Source organism: Odocoileus virginianus, chromosome 11 (genome assembly GCF_023699985.2).
Source record: "Odocoileus virginianus isolate 20LAN1187 ecotype Illinois chromosome 11, Ovbor_1.2, whole genome shotgun sequence".
NCBI lineage: Eukaryota > Metazoa > Chordata > Mammalia > Artiodactyla > Cervidae > Odocoileus > Odocoileus virginianus.
This window is the reverse complement of record NC_069684.1, coordinates 50959751-50983260: the sequence shown is the minus strand read 5'-3', so window position 1 is coordinate 50983260 and position 23510 is coordinate 50959751. Positions and strand designations below refer to the sequence as shown.

Here is a 23510-nt window from a genome sequence, read left to right as displayed (position 1 = left end):
TGATTTTGATTTGCATTTCTCTAGTAACTAGTGATGTTGGGCATCTTTTCATGTGTCTGTTCACCATCTGTATATCTTCTTTGGAGAAATGTCTATTTAGGTCTTCTGCCCATTATTTTATTTTATTTTATTTTATTTTTATATTGAGCTGTATCAGCTCTTTATGTATTTTGGAAATTAATCCCTTGCTGGTTGCATCATTTGCAAATATTTTCTGTCAGTCAGTAGGTTGTCTTTTCATCTTGTTGATGGTTTCCTTTGCTGTGCTAAAGCTTGTAAGTTTGATTTGATTAGGTCTCTTTCTCTTTTTAAAAAAATTCCTTTTGCCTTAGGAGCCTAAGAAAGCTTTGCTCTAAGAAAACATTGTTCTAAGAAAGCATTGCTGTGGTTTATTTCAGAGACTGTTTTGCGTATGTTCTCTTCTAGGAATTTTACGGTGGCAGGTCTTCTTTAATCAGCCATGGGTATGAGGACTCATTTCTGAGCTCTCTATTCTGTTCCATGGAGCCGTGTGTCTGCTTTTGTGCCAGTACCATGCTGTTTTGATGAGTGTAGCTTTGTATATTATCTGAAGCCTGAGTGGGTTACGCTTCTAGCTTTGTTCTTTTTCCTCAAGATTGCTTTGACAGTTCTGGGTCTTTAGTGCTTCCACAAATTTTAGGATTATTTGTTGTAGTTCTCTGAAAAATGTCATGGGTGCTTTTATAAGGATCACATTAAATCAGTAGATTGCTTTGGGTAGTATGGCCATTTTAACAATATTAATTCTTCCAAAAGTCTGTGAATTGTTGACTCATTATCCTAGGCCCCGAGGGTGCTGGGAAGAGCTGGAGGGTTTGGGTCAGGACCTTTGGGAATGAGTTAGCCTTAAGCCTAGTGGTGGCAAGGACAGGGCTCAAGGTTCGCAGAGATAGCTTCACATCTGGAGTGTTTCTCTGCTTGGACCTCCCTCCCTTTCTGGACCTCTCTGTGGACTCCTTGGGCCCCTGGCTTTGCATCTCCTGGAGCCTCCATTCTGCACACAACCCGATGCTGGCATCTGACCTTCTCTCCCTCTTGAGCAGCATCTCCCACACAGCACAGTCCCAGGAAAGGTCATAGACAACCTGGTTGGCTAGAATGTTTGTCATGCAGCTGGTGGAAGAGCTTGCTTTGTCTCCACTGTCCTGCTGCTGCCTTATCTAGTCTTTTCTGTGTTCACTCAAACCTCCATCTCAAAAGTTTAGCAGGAGAAAAAGGAAGATTCCCTATACAAGAAAGTGAAATAAGCAGTGAAGTTGGCTCAGAATATTAATTCAACCTATAAGTTTGACAACATTGATGAAACTGGCTAGTTTTTAAGTCACACACTATCCAAGCTCATGTAATAAGGAATAACATGATAGTCCTAAATCTATTAAAGAAACTGAATTTTTAGTTTAAACTTGCCCTCATGAAAGCTCTAGGTTTTAGGAAAAAACTTAAGAGAAAATCTTTGTGGTATTAGGAGTTCTCAGATCCAGCACCAAAAATACAGTCAATAAAAGAAAAACTGATAACTTGGATAAACTGATAAATATTAAAATGAAAAACTTTTGCTCTGAGACATATCCTGTTAAGAATGAAAAGACATTATACAGAATAGAAGAAAATATTTGCATATGATACAAATGAATGTATTTACAAAACAGACACAGACTCATAGACAGATAACAAATTTATGGTTACCAAAGGGGAAGGTGGGGAGAGGGATAAATTAGCAATTTGGGATCAGCGGATGCAAACTGCTACATATAAAATAGATTAACAATACTGTCCTACCTGTAAAGCATAGGGAACTATTTTCAATATCTTGTAATAAACCATAATGGAAAGAAATATGAAAAAGCATATATCTATATATGTATAACTGAATCACTTTACACCAGAAACTAATACAACATTGTAAATCAATTGCACTTCAATTAAAAATTTTTGAAAATTTCAATTTGCATAACTGACAAAGGATTTGTATTCAGAATATACCGAAAACTCTCAAAAAGCATCAATAAGAAAACAAAGAGATCAACTTTTAAAAAGTTGGGCAAGTGATTTGAACACACACGTCACCAAAGAAGATATACATATGACCGTTAAGCCCATGAAAAATTGCTCAACATCATTAATTATTGGAGATATGAGATATCTCTACATTTCTATTGTCATGGCTAAAATAAAAGAAACCCAAACTGACTATACTAAGTTTTGGTGAGGATGTGGAGTGATTGGAACTCCTGTATGTTGCTAGTGGGAATACAAAATGGTACAGCCACTTTGGAAAACAGTTTCTCCATTTCTTAATATAAACATACAGTTAGTTACCACATGAACCAGCAATACACGTCCTATTTACTCAAGAAAATCGAAAACACATTTGCATGAAAACTGTTATGCAAATGTTTCTAACAGCTTTATTCATAACTGTAAAAAACTGGAAAACCCCACATGTTCCCTTTTTTTTTTTTTTTAAGAAGTTATTTATTTGACTGTGGTGGGTCTTGGTTGAAGCACGTGAGATCTTCAGTCTTTGTTGAGGCATGCGGGATCTTTAGTTGTGGCATTCCAATTCTTAGTTGCAGCACATGGGGTCTAGTTCCTTGACCAGGAATTGAACCCAGGCCCCCTGTATGATAGCTTGGAGTCTTAGCCACTCTACCACCAGGGAAGTCCACCCCATGTTCTTTAATAGGTGAATAAGTAAACAAACTTTGGTCATCTCTCTAACGGAATACTACTCAACAACAAAAAGGAGCAAGGTAATGATATAGCTGGGTTGCACGGGGGAGCAGAGGCTCATATAAGCTGGCCTTTGGATACAGCGGAATTAAACTGGTCATCCTTTGATCATGGCATCGGCATCATGCTTTTCTCATAGTCCATCCGTGAGGCTTATGGCTTGGCTCCAGATAGAAATCTGTGGCACCAAAGGGCTCCACTATGCTGTACTGAGTCTTCTCTTCTCAGATACTGGCCAGGAGGCTGGGAGTGGGAAACTAGGAACTAGTGCTAAGAAGGGGGTAACCCAAACCTCATGGCTCTGGGAAGCTTTGTTTTTGTTCCATGGAGATAGGTGCTCATCCCACCTGTCCTTGGACTCTGTTTCCTTCTCTCTGTGTGTACTGGAAGGTAGGATGACTTAATGGTAACTGTATAGGTTTTAGTGTCAGAGAGGCTTTGGTTTAACCCCAAAAGCAATGATCTTGGACAAGTAATTTAATCACTTTTGGTCTCAGTTTTTTAATTTCTGAAATAGGGGCAAGACTAGTACTTATCTCATGGGGTGGCTGAAGACTTAAATGATAAAAAGCATGTATAGTGTGAAGCCTAGAGCCCAACATGTAAGCATACACATTAAATGGCAGATATTATTATAGTTGTCTTGTTAATAGTACTTATCACGTTATAGCATGATGATCTGTTTACATGCTTGCCTTCTTTTCTAGACTAGGGACTTGTTGAGGACAGGAACTGTATATTGTTGATTTTTATACCTGCAGGGGCTAGCCCAGTGCCTGTGGGTAAAAGGTGCTCACTGAATGTCAAGTGAATGGATGGATTGTTTAGTTAGTAGTTAGCTGAGGGAGGGGATACTGAAAGCCTTTCTGTCCATTACCATCACCATTATCAGAAAGCACCCAGGAAATAATTATTATCTCATGGAGCTTGAAGGCATAAGCTTCACTCTGGCCTTCCTTTTTTCATACCTTCCTTCAAGTCGGGTCCTGATATGGGCTGTGGTTGCCTGCTCTCAGACTCACTCAGCAGCTTGAAACCCCCTGGGGCTCCTCTCTAGCTGCTTCAAGCATCAGCTGCCTTTGTTCCCTTCAGCCCGGACCCACATCCCTTCACTTAGATAGGGAGAGGGCTGGAGGCAGGAATCACTGGTGTGTCTTCAGTTACAGCGGTGATGTGGGGCTTGATCCTTTTTCTGAATGGGCTGCCAGCCTCTTTGGGGAGCTTGTATGTGCTGTACCAGCAGTAATGGGGTTCTGACGCCATCCAGAGACTCTAAGTTGACTAGATTAAACCTGATGAATTGTGTTTATAATTAGGTACATAGTGAGTGGAATACACGCTTATGTCAGCCTCCTGGGATCTAGGAGGGCGATCTTCAGGCTCTGCCCTCGGTTCTGTTCAGTTTGCATTTATATCAGGGATACAGATGTATATGTTGAGCACATTATGTTCATTAAAATTTGTAGTTTGGAGACATATCTCAACACGTTGGACCAATAGGCAGGAACTCAAAGGGATAAATGTCAGTTCGTGCTTTTAGGCACCAATAATCCAGTAATGGGCATGCATAATGAAGTGGGTTTAGTTTAGATGAAACACATAAAAAAGACCTGGGCTATAATGCAAGGCAAGTTCAGTATGAAACCAGGAATGTGATGTGTCTACAAAAAGGTTAATGCTCTCAGGTCACATTAACAGAGGTACAGTTTACAGAACAGAGGAGGTGAGTGATGCTTTTACTCTCTGAGCCAGCTGACCTCACCTTGAGTGTGGTGTTTAGTTCTGACGCTCATGTTTTAGTAAAGATGTTTACAATTGTAATGTGAGTGAAGGGCAATCAGAAGGGTGAGGTAATTTAATGCCAGTTAATGGCTACCCACTCCAGTATTCTGGCCTGGAAAATTCCATGGACTGTATAGCCCATGGGGTCGCAAAGAATCAGACACGACTGAGCGACTTTAAAAAGATTTACATATATATATATATAAATAAAATGGTTGGAGAGATTTAGCCTGAAGAAGAAAGATTTGCTGGGTTCACCACAGCTGGCAATACTGATAGGGATTCCTTGTGGAAGAGGGATTCAATGATCCTCTGTCTCTAAAGCGGTGCTTTACAATAGAACCTTCTGTGATGATGGAAATGTTTTACATCTATGCTGTTTAATAGCTACTAGAAAGATGTGATTTTAAGCAATTAGAATGTGGGAACTGAATTTTAAACTTAATTTTAACTAATTAAAATTAAAACAGCCAAATGTGGCTACCATATTGGACAACATGCAGCTCAGAGGAGAAATAAAAGAATAGAACAGAGGTTAGCAAATTTTTTTTCATTAAAGAGCAAAATAGTAACTATTTTGAGCTTTGCTGCCCATATGGTTTCTGTTGCAGCTACTCAACTCAGCCATTGTAGTGTAAGAAAATGGACCATGTATAAAAGAATCCGTTCCAATGAAACGTTATCGATGGACACTGAAATTTGAAATGATCTAATTTTAATGTGTCACAAAATATTATTCTTTTAATTTTTTCTGTTGTTCTAAAGATATAAAAACCATTCTTAGCTCACAGGTTGTACAGAAATGAGTGGCCAGCTAGATTTGACCTGCGGGCTGTGGTTTGCTCACACTGGCTTAGCATGTGGGTGGAAACCTTAGTGAGTTACATGTGAGTTTAGTTAAGGAACATAATGATTAATTAGAGGTAGCCAGGGAAAGAAGGAGTGTCTTCAGTAAGTGGTGAGTTTCTTGTTACTAAAGCTTCAGGTATCAGCTGGATAATGAGCTATCTGGCAAGGGGTGATACAGAAATGTGTCTCTCTAATACTACTTACACTAAAATTCCCTCCTAATTCTGTAGGAGTATTAAATCAGAATGACATATGACTGCGCTAAAATCATACCTGCTTTTTTAAGGGAAACAACTCATCTTCCCTCAGTTGGTACTTACTCTCAGCCCCCTGCTGCTGGAACAGGGACTATTTTGGACAGGGGCACTAGCTTCATTGTTTCAGCAATTCTCCCGAGTGTTCGGGGACGCCTGGGATGTGCCTTCCTGGGGGAGCTGGTTTGTCCATTTGTGTGCAGCCCAGGAAAGGTCCTGAGACCTTCACATCCTAGGAGAGGACACCTTGCTGGCTGTACACACCTTTGTTCTGTTAGTGAGTCTCCCTGGACACACCTGGGGACAAGGTGGTCGGGGTTAGGAAGCGTCCCTTCTAGCTAGTTCTTTCTGTGGCTGGGTCATGCCTCATTCTGTGACTGGAGATTGTCACTTCTAATATTCTCCCCTCTAGACAGATGGGGAAACCATTGCTCTCTGGGAACCTTTGAGTCTGTCCAGAATGACCTTGAGAACTCAAGTCCAATGGAGTAAGCTTGACACCTTGATTGTCCAGGAGCTGATCGTCCAGCCTTTGGATGGCTAAAGATTCAATTGTTTCTAGTACTGTCAACTCTGCTTTCTTAATTTTCTCTTCTCTCTTTTGCCTGACTTCTATCCATTTAACTTCTAATCAGCATCTCTGCCGGAATAAACAAAAGTAAAAAATAAACAGCTTTTTCCTTCAGGAGAAAATGGAAAGTGCTGGTGTGAAGTTTTAATTTTGTGTGTATGTACCTTTATCCAAAGCCCAGCCTGCTCTCGCTGTAGCAGAGTTTTCTCTACATTTTTGTGAAGCACAGGAAACTTAAAAAACCCTTTATTTTGGGGATTTTAAAAACTGAGATATTTGACATACAACATTGAGTACATCTAAGGTGTACAGTGTATAGATTTGGTATATTTATGTTACAATATGGTGGCCACTTTAGCCTTAACTAACACCTCTAGCCCATCACAGTTACCTTTTTTTCTAGTACTGGCAACAATTAAGATCTAGTCTCTTAGCAAGTATAATGTTGATAGTACAATTTTGTTGTCTATCACCACTGTACAGTGTATTCGGTGTCCAGGACTTATTTATCTGCTCTTTTAAATATGTACCCTTAAACAAGGTCCCTCTCATTCCCCATGTAGGGGATTTTCAGGCATATACAATGTAGACAGGAGAGTACAGTCAACCCCAAGTGCCCATCACCAGCTTTGACAGTGACTCCTGGCCAGTGTCGTGTCCTTGGCACCCCTCTCCTGCCTCCTGAGTTGCTTTTGGACCACATCTATAGGAAGCTTGCCACATGGTGAACTGACTCATCTTTGCACTAACATCTTGACTCTGTGTTTTCCATTTCAGATAATTGCCTTTGATGAGTTAAGAACGGATTTTAAGAGCCCCATCGACCAGTGCAATCCTGTTCATGCGGTAAGTAGTGGGTGCTGGGGACTGGAAGGGTGGTGTCACCCCAGGCCACCCAGGGCCTGTGAAGGAGGGTAAAGTTTTGATGAGTAGGGTGAGTGAAGCACAGACTTGGCCCTGGCTGCACCTCCATGCATGGTTCAGAGCGGTAGTCCCTGAGGCCACAGAGGTCTCGACTTATCCTGAAAAGTCAAGTATAGCAGTCCCAGTGCCCGGGTGGGAAAGCTCTCTGTGCTGTGGCTGTGGAGTCCTCACAGCCCCGTGTGAGTGGGTCTTGAACAGGGAGAGAGGCTCCAGGCTGTCCATCATGTTGGCGGATGTGGGAGCATCACCATGGTCATCCCCACTCTGTACTTTGCCAGGTTTCTCAGAGGGAAACTTGCAGGGGGTTGACATGCACAGCTCATTTCACTGTGTCCATCACCCAGGGAGCATTCATCTTGGGGGGCTCTCTGGGCTTGGGGTCAGTTTGCCTCCCCCTGGGAACCTGATGCAGTCCAGTTGTCTGGCCCCAGTTCAGAATGTGAGAAACCCCCTGCGCCTGCTGCTGCCTGAGTCCTGCTGCTCTGTCTGGCTCATCAGGCCATGACCACTGCTTCCATGTGCCTGGAGTGGATGTAGAAAGAAGGCTCGATGTGAGCAGAGGAAAAGGACCTCGTGTCTGCAGAGTTGGGTGGGTGCTGGCTATCTGCTCCTTGGCTCAGTACAGCCCGTGTCCCAGAGCCAGGCACCAGCCTGGCCTGTACAGAGCCTTTTCCAGACACTTCTGCACCAGAACTCAAAGGATGGAGCTCATAGTTCATGCCGGTCTGTCTCTCAGTCTGAGCTCAGTGACCCTGCATTGTGTTGAACTTCCCTCCAGGCCCTGGTATCCAGGGCTAAGGCAAGTTTTTGTTTGAATAGTTCTGTTGATAGTTTCAGTTAAAAGTTGTAGAGTGAATGCCAGTATTTACTAGTGTGACTATACATATGTGTATATATATATATATATATATAGCATATATCCATGTGAATATTAATCTGGAAGGCTTTAGTGACATCATTTAGTAACATAATTCTTTAGTGACAGGGACAAAGAGGTCTGTTCTCCTTAGCTGTAGGTCCCCTGAAGAGAGTTGTGTTATTCGGGAGGTACTAAAAGACCAAGGGAACAGACTTTGGTGTCCACTTGTAAAGTCCAGGGTTATTATTATTTAACAGTTATTACTGTTAACTTTTGGGTGGGTTTTATTACATTCCAACAACACAAGAGAAGACTCTACACATGGACATCACCAGATGGCTAATACTGAAATCAGATTGATTATATTATTTGCAGCCAAAGATGGAGAAGCTGTATACAGTCAGCAAAAACAAGACTGGGAGCTGACTGTGGCTCAGATCATGCACTCCTTATTGCCAAATTCAGACTTAAATTGAAGAAAGTATGGAAAACCACTAGACCATTCAGGTATGACCTAAATCAAATCCCTTATGATTATACAGTGGAAGTGAGAAATAGATTCAAGGGATTAGACCTGATAGACAGAGTGCCTAAAGAACTATGGATGGAGGTTTGTGACATTTTACAGGAGGCAGTGATCAAGACCATCCCCAAGAAAAAGAAATTAAAAAAAAAGGCAAAATAGTTGTCTGAGGAGGCCTTACAAATAGCTATGAAAAGAAGAGAAGCAAAAGCAAAGGAAAAAAGGAAAGATATACCATCTGAATGCAGAGTTCCAAAGAATAGCAAGGAGAGAAAAGAAAGCCTTCCTCAGTGATCAATGCAAAGAAATAGAGGAAAACAATAGAATGAGAAAGACTACAGATCTCTTCAAGAAAATTAGAGATACCAAGGGAACATTTCATGTAAAGATGGGTACAATAAAGGACAGAAATGGTTTGGACCTAACAGAAGCAGAAGATATTAAGAAGAGGTGGCAAGAAGACACAGAGCTATACAAAAAAGACCTTCATGACCCAGATAATCATAATGGTGTGATGTGATCACTCACCTAGAGCCAGACATCCTGGAATGCGAAGTCAAGTGGGCCTTAGGAAGCATCACTACGAACAAAGCTAGTAGATGTGATGGAATTCCAGTTGAGCTATTTAAAATCCTAAAAGATGATACTGTGAAAGTGCTGCACTCAATATGCTAGCAAATTTGGAAAACTTAGCAGTGGCCACAGGACTGGAAAAGGTCAGTTTTCATTCCAATCCCAAAGAAAGGCAATGCCAAAGAATGTTCAAACTACCATACAATTGCTCTCATCTCACATGCTAGCAAAGTAATGCTCAAAATTCTCCAAGCCAGGCTTCAACAGTATGTGAACCATGAACTTCCAGATGTTCAAGCTAGATTTAGAAAAGGTAGAGGAACCAGAGATCAAATTGCCAACATCCGTTGGATCATCGAAAAGCAAGAGAGTTCCAGAAAAACATCTACTTCTGCTTTATTGCCTATGCCAAAGCCTTTGACAGTGTGGATCACAACAAACTGTCAAAAATTCTTCAAGAGATGGGAATGCCAGGCCACCTGACCTACCTCCTGAGAAATCTATATGCAGGTCAGGAAGCAACAGTTAGAACTAGACATGGAATGACAGACAGGTTCCAAATCAGAAAAGGAATACGTCAAGGCTGTATATTGTCACCCTGCTTATTTAACCTATATGCAGAGTACATCATGAGAAAGGCTGGGCTGGAGGAAGCACAAGCTGGAATCATAAGATTCCAGATCACAAGCACAAGATTGCAGGGAGAAATATGAATAATCTCAGATATGCAGATGACACTACCCTTATGGCAGAAAATGAAGAAGAACTAAAGAGCCTCTTGATGAAAGTCAAAGAGGAGAGTGAAAAAGTTGGCTTAAAACTCAACATTCAGAAAACTAAGATCATGGCATCTGGTCCCATCACTTCATGGCAAGTAGATGGGGAAACAGTGGAAACAGTGACAGACTTTACTCTTTTGGGCTCCAAAATCACTGCAGATGGTGACTGCAGCCATGATTAGAAGATGCTTGCTCTTTGGAAGAAAAGTTATGCCCAAACCTAGACAGTATATTAAAAAGCAGAGACATTACTTTGCCAACAAAGTTCCGTCTAGTCAAATCTATGGTTTCTCCAATAGTCATGTATAGATGTGAGAGCTGGACTATAAAGAAAGCTGAGCGCTGAGGAACTGATGCTTTTGAACTGTGGTGTTGGAGAAGACTCTTGAGAGTCCCTCAGACTATAAGGAGATCAAATCAGTCAAACCTAAAGGATATCAGTCCTGACTATTCAATGGAAGGACTGAAGCTGAAGCTGAAGCTGAAACTCCAATACTTTGGCCACCTGATGCGAATAACTAACTCATTTGAAAAGACCCTGATGCTGGGAAAGATTGAAGGCGAGAGGAGAAGGGGACAACAGAAGATGAGATAGTTGGATGGCATCACCGACTCAGTGGACATGAGTTTGGGTGAACTCCAGGAATTGGTGGTGGACAGGGAGGCTTGGTGTGCTGCAGTCAGTGGGGGCCACAGATTCTGACACGACTGAGCAACTGAACTGAACTGAACTGAAGAAACTATATATATATGTGTGTGTGTGTATATATATATATATATATGTATATATATATATATATATATCTCCAGTGGTGATTTAGTCGCTAAGTCGTGTCCAACTCTTGTGACCCCGTGGACTGTGGCCCACCAGGCTCTTCTGTTCATGGGATTCTCCAGGCAAGAATACTGGAGTAGGTTGCCATTTCCTTCTCCAAGGATTATTCCTGTGTCTCCTACATTACGGGCAGATTCTTTACCGCTGAGCCACCAGGGAAGCCCCGTATAGAGACACACACACACACACACACACACACACATAAAACCTATAATTCTCTTAACTCTGTGAGACCGGCATCATTTGCCCAATTTAGACTCTTAACCAAGGAGCAGTGAAGTCAGAACTGGAACCCAGGTCTGCTTGTGTTCTTACCACTTCCTCTGTGTTGTAGAAAAAGATATAGATATGATTCTTTAAATACTTGTTTTTATAATCTCTTGATTCTGTGAAACAGACCGTACCCTTTTCAAGTCAACAGTGTGAAGCAGAGTTTTGTGGCAAGTTGGAAGAATCCCTAAGATCTACTTTAAAACTTACCCTATCTTGTGAAACCTGTCATTATTTAAAATTCATTTTGTTTCCATCTGCCAGCCTCATCACCCCCCAGGGCTAACTTGGTTCCTCCAGGCCTGAAAGGGTTGCACCCTGGGCCTCCTTTCATTCTGGATGTTTTTGTGTTTGGCACCAACATCACACACCTGGCCCGTCAACATCGACCAGGTGCGCAGAGCTGCTCTAGGCTTAGAGGGCGCTTCTGTTTGGAATGTCAGGGAGTCAAGAGCCTGTTTTGCTTCCTCCTGGTGGCCTGGGCTCAAATTAGGAATGGCTCACTTAGAATACCTAGAGTTTCTTGTGTCCTGCCCCTCAAATCCATCATGTGAATTCAACACCAGGGTGCAAGAGAGTTGGTGAAACCATGAGACAGGTTCATGATGCCCGTTTCCATCTTACCTTGGCAGTTTCCTTAGTTCGGGCAGAGCAAAGAAAATTAGGACCAGTGTATGTCCAGTGGGAAGCTGCTGTACAAGGTCAGTGCAAGGACAGGACCTGCACAAGGACAGAATGCTCAGTAACTGTTTGTTGCTGAACGAATGAATGACTGTTGAAGGGCGAGGTTGCAAAGCAGAGAAGTTGAACCTCAACTCTTTATTCCTATTATGAAAGCCACATTTGTTCACAAATATAGAAAAAAAATTTATGCTTACCAGGGGTGGGGAAGAGGGGGGATAAATTGGGAGACTGAGATTGACACATACACACTGCTATGTATAAAATAGGCTTCCCTGATGGCTCAGTTGGTAAAGAATCCGCCTGCAATGCAGGAGACCCCAGTTCGATTGCTGGTTTGCGAACATCCAGGGAAGGGAAAGGCTACCCATTCCAGTATTCTGGCCTGGAGAATTCCATGGACTATATAGTCCATGGGGTCACAAAGAGTCGGACATGACTGAGCAACTTTCATGTTCATATATAAACGATACTTATTAAGGACCTACTTATAGCACAGGGGACTCAATATTTGTAGTAATCTGGGAAAGGAATCTTAAAAAGACTAGATATATGTATGTATATAACTGATTCCCTTTATCATACACCTGAAGCTGACATAGCATTGTAAGTCAACTATACTCCAATAAAAGTTTAAAAAAATTAAGCCATACATCTTATCAGTTAATGAATTAATTAAGGAATCTGGGCCCCAAAGGCCAGACATCTTATAGATAGAGTAAAGCCTTTAGCATTGTATAGGACTCCTGTTTGATATGTTTAAAAGCCCTGATGGAAGAGTATTAGGCACGTTCCCCCTGGATTTTATGATGTTATTCCCCGGCAGGAACTTAAACTTTGGATGCCTCATTGAACCCATCCTTAAGCTCTCGGGGCCCCCGTGGAGTCTCTGCAGCAGCATCTCGGGCTCAGGTGGCTTGACAAACTGCCTCACTGGTTGCTAATTGTAGTCCTGGACAAATGTGTGTTACAAACAGTTGCTGATTGGTGTGGAGTATTTGTAAATGAACATGCATGAGGTCCACTGGTTCTTTTTTTTTTTTTTTTTTTAATTTTTATTAGTTGGAGGCTAATTACTTTACATCATTACAGTAGTTTTTGTTATACATTGAAATGAATTAGCCATGGATTTACATGTATTCCCCATCCCAGTCCCCCCTCCCACCTCCCTCTCCACCTGATCCCTCTGGGTCTTCCCAGTGCACCAGGCCCGAGCACTTGTCTCATGTACCCAACCTGGGCTGGTTATCTGTTTCACCCTAGATAATATGCATGTTTCAATGCTGTTCTTTTGAAACATCCCACCCTCGCCTTCTCCCAGAGTCCACAAGTCTGTTCTATACATGCATGAGGTCCACTGGTTCTTTAGATTTACGCTGTAAATACTGTTGGACCCTTTGGTTGACCACCAGCCCCTGCTTCCAGCCAGTGGGAAGAGGAGGAATGGTTTGTTTTTACTCTTAGTTTCTCATGGTAACCCTTTCCCTTTCCTTTTATCAGTGGGACATTTAATATCACTGTAAGTAAGGAGAAATGTTGTCCTTCAGAGGACCTGGCTTGCTGGAGAAAGAGCTAGCGTGTGTCCTGAACCCCTCTCTTTCATCCTTGGAATCTCACGTCTTTTCACACATTCTCCGTTTAGGCAGCCTTGATACCCAGCTGTGTGTGTATGTGTGTGTGTGTGTGTGTGTGTGTGTGTGTTCGTTTGCTTGTACACGTGCAAGCACACATGTGTGTTGAGGAGGATGTGGTCTGTCTTCCTAGCCATGTGGACGCTAATATGTGCTGATGTGGGCTCTTTCCTCTGGGCTTAATGGATGCACAGGAATTGCTATATTTGTGATTTAATTAGAGAAATTGAAGTGGCCCAGCCACCTGTCTTCTTGCGATCCAGGAGGAGCCTCATTATCATCATGTCTGCCGCAACCAAATTGCCTTGGTAATGAAGCACCGGGAGATGCCACAGCTGTGTTCAGGGTGGCCTCGGCAATCACGGAAGTCACTGCGGGAAAGGGGAGGCAACATTCAGTGTGTGAGCCAAGCATCATCACCTGCCCACCCCTGGGGCATTTTTCCATGGCAGTGAGCCAAACTCCAGAGATGGACGTCTTGAAAAATTCTTAGCCTGGGGGCACTGCTGGTGTCTAATTGAGTGGGAAGATTGCTTCCTCTAAATACAGTCACTTTAGAAAAATAAAGTCAAGGGCAGAGAGCTTCCCCACCTTACACACTAATCAGGCACATATGCTCTTCGAGACTTGAATGGGAAACCCTCTAGGAGGCCTGACTCCAGGCTTCAGGACATTCATGAGCATGTGGTCCCTGTTCTTAGTTTGACTGTCTTACAGAGATACGGAGGTTGTAGGAAAAAGAAATAAAGAAACCTGTGCTGGACTGAAAAGAAAGCTGAACCCATGCTGGGGAAGTTGGGTTAAGAGCAAATAACTGTAACAAGGTAGATAGAGAAAAGCTTGAAACTCTTATTTCTTTCAGTTTTATTAAGATATAATGAACACTAGCAATATATTTAGTTTCAGGTGTATGGCATAATGACTTGACTTGCATATGTTGCAAAATAATTGGTTAACTTTGCAAAATAAATGGTTAGCATCCATCATGTCGTATAGATGTGCAAGAAAAATATTTTCCTTGTGATGAAATTTTTGGGATTTATTCACTTAGCAACTTTCAAGTATGCCACATAGCATGTTAGCTATAGTTATTATATTATACTTTACATCCCATTATGTGTCTTATAACTGGAAGATTTTAACTTTTGACCGCCGTCATCAAATTCCCTCTCTACCTCTGGTAACTGCAAATCTAATCTCTTTTTTTTCTATGAATTTGTCTTGTTGTTCTTATTGTTTTGTTTTTAGATTACACATATAAATGAGATCATACAGTATTTGTCTTTCTCTGATATTTCATTTAGCATAGTGCCCTTGAGATCTGTCCATGTTGTCACAAATGGCAAATTTTCCTTTTCATGACTGAATAATATCCGATTATTCATGTGTATACCACAACTGCTTTATCCATTCATCTGTCAATGGACACTTAGGTTATTTCTATGTCTTGGCTACTCTAAAAAAGCTGTTATGAACATAATGGTGCAGATATTTCTTCAACATAGTAATTTTGTTTCCTTTGGATATATCCAGAAGTGGAATGCTGGATCATGTGGTACTTCTATTTTTAATTTTTTGAGGAACTTCCATACTGTTTCCCATAGTGATTGTACCAATTTACACTCCTACTAACAGTGTAGGAGGGTTCATTTTTTTCCCCCACAGCCTCACCAACACTTGGTATCACTTGTCTTTTTGATGCTAGTCATTCTAATGGATGTGAGGTGATATCTCATTTTGGTTTTAATTTGGATTTTCCTGGTGATTAGTGAGATTGAGCACCTTTTCATGTGCCTGGTGGCCATCTGTATGTCTTTGGAAAACTGTCTATTCAGATTCTCTGCCCATTTTTAATTGGTTTATTTGTGTGTCTTTTTGTTGTTGTTGTTGTTGTTGTTCTTGAGTTGAAATTCTTCTTAGCAAAAGCTTGGAGCTTGAAGGTCATGGCTGGGAGGGGTCTGTGGTGGACTCTGACTCCTCCACTAGGGGCTGAATGTGGGGTTTCTCGTGTTTTTCCAGCAGAAGACCTAACCTCCCCTCTCTTTTCTTTCTTGTGCCTCCTGATAGAGGGAGCGGCTGAGGAACATTGAGCGAATATGCTTCCTTCTGCGAAAGGTCAGTGCAAGTGCCCCATGCCGAAAGGGTGGATGGTTACATGGTCATGGGTGGTCACACAGTGAAAGGGACTGGTAAGGCTGAATGCCTGCTTCGGTCCCTGTCTCCCCACAGAGGCAAATGATGGTGGGGGAGAAGGGGGTGGGATCAGTTCTTTGGAAACCTCCAGAGACAAGAGGCACTAATTAAAAGGGTTGGCCATCAATCAAAGTGTCAGGACAGCACTGGGTATTTGCAAGTGCCCTCTGGTTGGATTTTGAGGTTCTTTATCTTTGCTTGATGATGGATGGCCCTTACAGCTGATAACTACTTCACAGCCTTTGTTCCTGTCTGATGCTGGGCTCAGAAATGCTCCCGCCTGGCTCAGCCAAGTTTTTAACTGGTTGTTGGGTTTCATTTGAGGTTTCAACCTGCCACTCAGCTTTGCAGTTTGATTGACAGCATCATCAGGAGTGTTGGAGGGGTGGGATGGGAGATGTTATTAAAGGGGGAGCCAGGCATTCAGAGAGTTTCTCTGAATGAATGATCAGTAGGTCACAGCTGCCCTCAGTGCATTCAGAGAGCACACGTGTGCACGCATATTCATGTATGCTTGTACAGCTTAAGCTTAGTATTTAGCAGGGCTCTATGATGTAGCTGGGAGACCCCTGTGTCAGAGAGATAAGTCTGCCACTCTCCAGTAAGGAAAGCATATACTTTTTGTAGTGAAGTGTGGAGAACAGCAACTTGCATGTAAAACTAAGTGTCCATTACCTTGAGCCAAGGGACATCCCTGGTCTCTATTCAGAGTGGATGGGGTACAGGCTGTAGGAAAGCCACGTGTCCACCCAAAAGGAGTTTTTGAGCCTTATGTGAATAGGAGAGAAACCAAATGCCATGCCAACATTGATGGAAGGGAAAGAATTTTGCAAGCTTTTGGTTTTTTCCCCTATATTTCAATAATGATGCCTTTCATTGGGAGAGAGAGCTTAATCAAGAAGTCAGTTATTTTTCTAGCTAATTACTCGTCCTTTACCATTTTTCAAGAAACTCAGTATGTCAGGGTTCTGCATCTGCTATGACACAGCAGGGAAGTAAGCTCAGATAATGAAAATACTAGTGATCCAAGGAATAAAGAATGATTAAGAAAATAACATATGACATTTGGTGTTAAGGGGCATCCCCGATGGCTCAGTGGGTAAAGAATCCACCTGCCAATGCAGGAGACATAGGAGATGTGGATTTGATCCCTGGCTTGGGAAGATCCCCTGGAGGAGGAAATGACAACTCACTCCAGTACTCTTGCCTAAAACATCCCATGGACAGAGGAGCCTGGTGGGCCACAGTCCAAAGGGTCCAAAGAGTTGGACATGACTGAGCACACATGCATGCATTTGGTTTTAAGAGTGGTTCACGAATTTGTAGATTATTTTCCCAGAGAATGACTCAGACACCAGTAATCCTCTCCAGGTGTCACTACCGTAGTCTCCAGTTTATTTTTTAAGACTGATACCCAACGTCTTTCAACTCCAAGTTCCCCACGCCCACCCATTTAAAATGTACCATCCTGAGTTCTCTGGCAGAGCAGTAGTAACCTCTATCAGTCACATTTGAGCCTTGCTCACTTTTCTGTGTTGCTTGACCATTGACTCTAGCCAGACAGCAGGCAATAGCCTGTGGCTGCCTCTGCCAAGGTCCTGTCTTACAGCCCTGTGCTCTCCAGTCAAATCTTACTCACCTATTTCATGCATGGTTGGTTGTATCTGTTAATCCCATGCACCTAATTTGTCCTTCTCCTCCTTCCTCTCTCCTTGGGAAACCATACATTTGTTTTCCATGTTTGTGAATCTGTTTCTGTTTTGTATATAGATTCATTTGTCTTATTTTTCAGATTCTACTTAGAAGCTGTATCATATAGTATTTTTCTTTCTCTGTCTGACTTACTCAACTAAAGTATATTTTTCTAGGTCTATCCATGTTGCTGCAAATGGCAATATTTCATTTTTTATGACCAATTAATATTCCATTGTATACATATATATATATGTATATATATATATATATATATATATATATATATATATAGCATGTCTTCCTAAGCCAGTTGTTTATTGATCAGCACTTAGGTTGCCTTCATGTCTTGGCTATTATAAATAGTGCTGTGAACATTAGGGTACCTGTATCATTTTGAATTAGAGTTTTCATTTTTCTTGGTTATATACCTAGGAGTTGGGTTGCTGGATCATATGGTAGCTCTATTTTTAGTTTTTTAAGGAATCTCCATACTGTTTTCCATTGTGACTGAGCCAATTTACATATTCCCACCAGCAGTGTAGGAAGATTCCCTTTTCTCCCTTTTTACCATCTCCAGCATTTATTATTTATAGACTTTTTAATGATAACCTTTCTAACAGGTATGCGGTGATAACTCATTGTGGCTTTTTTTAGAGAAATTAATTGTATTTAAAAATATTTTATATTGGCATATAATTGATTTGGGGGGCTTCCCAGGTGGCTCAGTGGTAAAGAATCCACCTGCCAGTGCAGAAGATGCAGGAGACGTGGGTTCAATCCTTGAGTTGGAAAGATTCCCTGGAGGAGGAAATGGCAATCTACTCCAGTATTCTTGCCTGGGAAATCCCATGGACAGAGGAGCCTGGTGGGCTACAGTCCATAGGGTCACAGTTGGGCACGACTGAGCAGGCATGCTTAGTAAATAGCTGATTTATAATGTTGTATTAGTTTCAGGTGTACAACAGAGTGATTCAGTTATATATACATATACATGTATCTGTTATTTTTCAAGCTATTTTCCCATTTAGATTATTACAGAATATTGAGTAGAGTTCCCTGTGCTATCTGGTAGGCCCTTGTTGATTATCTATTTTAAATAGATATATTTAAATATAAAATAGATATATTTAAATATAAAATATATCTATCTTTAAAAAGATATATTTGTGGTGTATATATGTTAATCCCAAGCTCCTAATTTATTCCTCTCCCCTTTCCCCTATGGTAACCATAAATTTGTTTTCTAAGTCTGTTTTCTGAGACTTAGAAAGTTCATTTGTATCATTTTTTTAGATTCCACATATAAATTAATATCATATGATATTTGTCGTTCTCTCTCTGACTTACATCACTTAGTATGGTAATCTCTAGGTCCATCCATGTTGCTGCAAATAACATTATTTCATTCTTTTTAATGGCTGAGTAATATTCCATTGTGTACACGCACACAGACACACACACAGACACACACATCCTCTTTGTATATCCATTCCTCTGTCAGTGGCCATTTAGGCTATTTCCATGTCTTGCTTATTGTAAATAGTGCTGCAGCAAGCATTGGGGTGCATGTATCTTTTCAAATTATGGTTTTCTCCAGAGATAAGCCCAGGGGTGGGATTGCTGGGTCATATGGTAGCTCTATTTTTAGTTTTTTAAGGAACTTTTTTTAAGGAACTTCCTTACTCCGTAGTGACTATAGCAATTACATTCCCACCAAACAGGGTAGGAAAGTTCGCTTTTTGATGATGGTTATTCTGACAGATGCAAGGTGATACCTCATTGTGTCTTTGATTGCATTTCTTTAATAATTGGCGATGTTGAACATTTTTTCATGTGCCTGTTGGCTTATCTGTATGTCTTCTTTGGGAGAATGACTATTTAGGTCTTCTGCCCATTTTTAAACTTTTTTTTTTTTTTTTTGCTGCTGCATAGTGTGAGCTGTTTGTATATTCTGGACATTAATCCCTTGTTTGTCATATCATTTGCCCATATTTCCTCCCATTCCATAGGTCATCTTTTCATTTTGTTGCTGGTTTCCTTTTGCTGTGCAAAAGCTCTAAAGCTTGTTTAGATCCCGTAATAGTCTTTTCATTTCTTCATTTCAGCAGTGTCCATGACAGAGCACAAATCTTAAATCTTACCACATTTGCTACTTACATCAGGTTTGTGTTTTAAAATCGAATTTAACTCTTTATTGTATTCATTATTGACACAGAAGGTCTCTAAGCTCCAGGTTCTATCCCATTCCTTTCCTCTGTGTTTCTGCCCCTCCCCTCTTTGTAGTCTATATTTTAACCTTACGAATAAATTCTCTCTGCCTGTTCTGTACCCTTCCACTGGCCACATGATGTAGGGCGGTGGCAAAGTGTGTGGGCTTCTGGTACTTCCCGCCTGTGCCCAGATTCTCTATGTCACCCTCAGTGTGACTCTGAAGTGGGGGTGGTAAGTTCATCACCCTCCTCGTGGAGTTGTGAGAACTAAATGAGATGATACATGTGTGTCTAGCTCATAAGTACTCAGCACGTACTAAATGTTATTCTGATTATCCTGACCCTCAGCTACTGGCTAAAATTTCGTATAACATCCCCAAGCATATCCACAGTGCTTAAGTAACCCTGGATTGGCCACGGCCCCTCACATTTTATGGGGGTGAGGGTCATTTGACATTTAAGCGGAGTCACGGGGCAAGAAGGCCTGCCTCCTCCCTCCTGGCTAGTTCTGAATGGGTTTCTAAGTTCAGATTCCCCAGCTGTGAGCATGTGCTGGAGGAGGTGGGGAGGATGAATGGGTTTCTTTAGCACCACCACCTTCTGGGAACTGTACCTTCCAAGAAATTTCTTGGAACTCGTCTCCTAAGTGCCCCGGAATGTGATGCATCTCAGCAGTTGATTGTTGTTAAACCACCTCCTCAGCTTTCTCGGGAGAAATGAAGGAATTTTCAGAGTGGATCCGTTTTTAGCTCTATAATTATCAGAAAATGTGTTCTTTGGGTAGTTGTCTGAACTGCAGGATTCTTGTGTCAATTTGTGCTTATGATTCATTTTTTTCCACTTGCCCTCCCCACCAGGCGTGCTGTTGCTGAGGGTCACAGTCAAGTGTAGAGAGCCGGGCGGAGTATGGAGAGCCGAGGTTAGTTAGACGGCCTTTCTCAGGAAGGGTTCTCGTGTGGAGGAGATTGACTAGGGGCCTCGTGTTGCATCTCCAAGTTCAGAGACTGGTTAGAGGAAATAAACTTAAGTGAGAGCCTGAGAGTGGCATAGAATGAAGAGAAACTTCATTCATAAGCAGCTGTCATCTAACTTTGGGTTTGTTCATCTCAGGGACTAAGAAAAGTTCACCTCCCTCGGATGAAGTTAGCCTGATGTCTGAGATGGTTTTGAGTTAGACTGAACCTGCCTGAGAGGTTTTGGGATGTCCCTTTGGTTTGACAAACCCTTGATTCTCCATTTCACACCCCTGATTTCCCCAAGAGTATGTCTAGTCTCTCTGCAGGTTTTCTGGCTGTGGTGGATGTGACAATCTCTCATGGATGGGTAATTTTAGTTTTTCCATTGAGCAGTCGCAGTGGGATGTGAAAAAAGAGGATGAGTGGGTGGGGGTTGGGGGTGGATGGGGGTGCTGAATTCACTGGGTAGGTATAACCAGTCTGGTGCAGGGGGCCAGGTGCTCCAAACTTAATTCTGGAAAGAACAAGCTGGTATTAAGGCCACACGTGTAACAACTGATGACCACTTAGGCCCCTCTCTGTTCCATGCTTGTCAGAACCACACCTCTGTCTTAGGGAGGACATCATGGTGTGACCTGAAGCTGAATGGTGTGAACCTGGATTCACTGCAGAAATTCTTCCATGTGGTCTGGAGGAGTTGGGAGATTAATATGACACTTCTGTACTCCAAGGTCAGTTTGTTAAGTAGGAAGATTCCATTATTGTTCCAAATTCTTTATCCTCCCCCATATTCAAGTCTGGCTATATAATTTGTAGGGCCCAGTAAAAAAATGAAAATTTGGGGCTCCATGACAAAAGTTTATCAGTGATTTTACACCACTGATAGCAGAGCATTCAACCAAAGGTGGGGCCCTCCTGAGTGTGGGGCCCGGCTGCGTCTGCCTGGGCGGCACGCCCCTGAAGCTGGCCCCGCCTGTGTCCACGACCTTTGCACATGATTTTGCAGTTCTTCCTGCTGGAAGCAGAGTAGATTTCCCCTCCCTGCTGATGTAGGGTTCAGCCATGTGACGGGATGTGTCCTCTGGAATGAGGGAGGACTTTTGAGTGTGTACTGAGACATGAAGAGTAATTGGGCATTTCTTCTTCCTTTCTTGCACTTCTAACATCCCCAAGGCCAGCCCACTGGTGCAAGGAGCATAGGAGGCATGAGATACAGACTTGAGTCTACCTGTAGCCCAGAGCCAAACCCACTAGGTGACTTGACACCCAGTCAACCTCTAGATACATGAACAAGTATAAATGATGTTTTAAGCCACTGAATTTTGGAGTGATTTGTTATGCAGCATTATTATGGCAATAGCTAGCTGATACTTATATGCTTATAAGCATCTCCCCATAAGGTGGGGGGGGGGGAATCTTTTTATTTTTTAAGAGATTTCATTCTGTGGCAGAGATCAGCCATTTGCTGACTCTACAAATTTATAAATAGACACTTTCAAACTCTGTCCCAATTTCTTTGACCTAAGAGGAGGCTACTAAATGGATTTATATACCAGAACTTGGAGAAGGACTCATGTCACTTTGGAGCACAAAATTTGTCATGCATTAACTATGTGGAAGAATGGCAAAGACAATGCCTTTTCTGTAATCACTGGCACTCCTGCCACAGGGATTGGCTTGATTTCAGTCTTTTTAGCTGTTAATGTATTTCTTCCTGCAGGGCTCTGGAGGGAATGGTGTATTTTCATGGAGAGACATACTACTGAGAAAAGGGATGCAGAAACTCAGAGGCAGTTGTGTGGAATGCCTTGGAGAGACCATCCTTGGCTCAAAAGTTTTCCAGATGAGAATTCTATGTGGCTTAGGGAATGTCCAAGGCGTGACAATACTGCTTACCTTTCTTGAATGACTACCGTGTGCCTTTAAAAGGGTTGACTCTCTTAATCCTCACAACAATTCTATGAAGTAGCCATGATTAACATCCCCAGTTAACAGGTGAGGAAATCAGGCTTAGAGAGTTTCAATACATGTATCCTGGACTGTCCTAGGTCATAAGCGGGTAGAACTGGGGTTTGAAGGCAAGTCTGTTTGAACACAGTCCACAGTTTCAATCTCCACATTAAAGGAGGAATTGTCAGTTCTCTTTGAAACACACTCCTCAGGGACCACCACCACAGCAATATTGCTCAGCTGTTTAAAGGGAAGATACAAATACCAAAGCTCCAGAGGGCCTCAGGGACCCTATCTTATGCTTAGCTCACTGTGATGGGACCAAGCGGATCTCTTTAAGACTATTTTCTAATTCTATTTCATTTCTTGGTGGGATCATTCACCCCTGGAGGGAATGTTTGAAGAAAAGTAAAAATACCCTGGAACAGAACTTGCAACTAGTTCAGAAACTGTGTCTCATGTATAATTTATTTTCAGATGCCTTCTGTGGCAGACTCCTTGTTAGTCAAAGGGAAACGGGGGACATTTGACTCGCTGTGTAGATAGTGGTGCTGTCACAGGGCTGCTGAACCAGAAGCTGGAGGAAGAGCTCTGTCCTCGTTCCACTCCACTCCCAAGGCTGCAGCCGGAGAAACCAAGGACTTCACGACAGCTGCCTTACACACTATTGTTGTTCAGCTGCTAAGTTGTGTCCGCCTCTTTGCAACCTCATGAACTGCAGCACAGCAGGCTTCCCACATGGGCCCTGGCTTCTCACTCTAATCTGGGAGAGCTGGTTGGCCCTATCCTTGTTAGGTCTCCATTGCCATGATGCTAGCTGCTCATGTCAACCATGATTTATATTTCCTGTAAGTCCCTGAGTGATCTGGTAATTCCACTGATCTTGGCTGGGCTTGTGGGGAGAAGGTGTTCTTCTGGTCTTGGCTGGGCCTCGTTCATATATCAGCCTGCAGTCAGCAGGCTATAAGCTAATCTAGGATGCCCTCAGCTGGGCCATCTCATTTTCCAGAGGCTATTCCAGACTTATTCTTGTAGTGTCATAGAGAAGCAAGAGAAGTGGAAATACATAAGCATTTTTTCAAGCTTTGTATTTCATCAAATCTTGTGCTCAGTTGTGTTCAACTCTTTTTGACTGCATGGACTACAGTCTGCTAGTCTCCTCTGTCCATGGGATTCTCCAGGCAAGAACACTGGAGCAGGTTGCTATTTCCTCCTCCAGGG

At 42.2% G+C, this 23510-nt stretch overlaps 1 protein-coding gene across 3 annotated transcripts in view; it reads left to right on the top strand.

The window, feature by feature from the left end:
- The window catches only part of CNIH3 (cornichon family AMPA receptor auxiliary protein 3), a 264615-nt gene that overhangs the window by 190059 nt on the left and 51046 nt on the right, over nucleotides 1–23510 (top strand). For all 3 annotated transcript variants that reach the window (XM_070474453.1, XM_020879483.2, XM_070474454.1), the window contains 2 exons: nucleotides 6988–7056; nucleotides 15353–15400. In XM_070474453.1, coding sequence (XP_070330554.1) covers nucleotides 6988–7056; nucleotides 15353–15400 — 117 coding nt within the window. The remainder of the gene's footprint in view (nucleotides 1–6987; nucleotides 7057–15352; nucleotides 15401–23510) is intronic.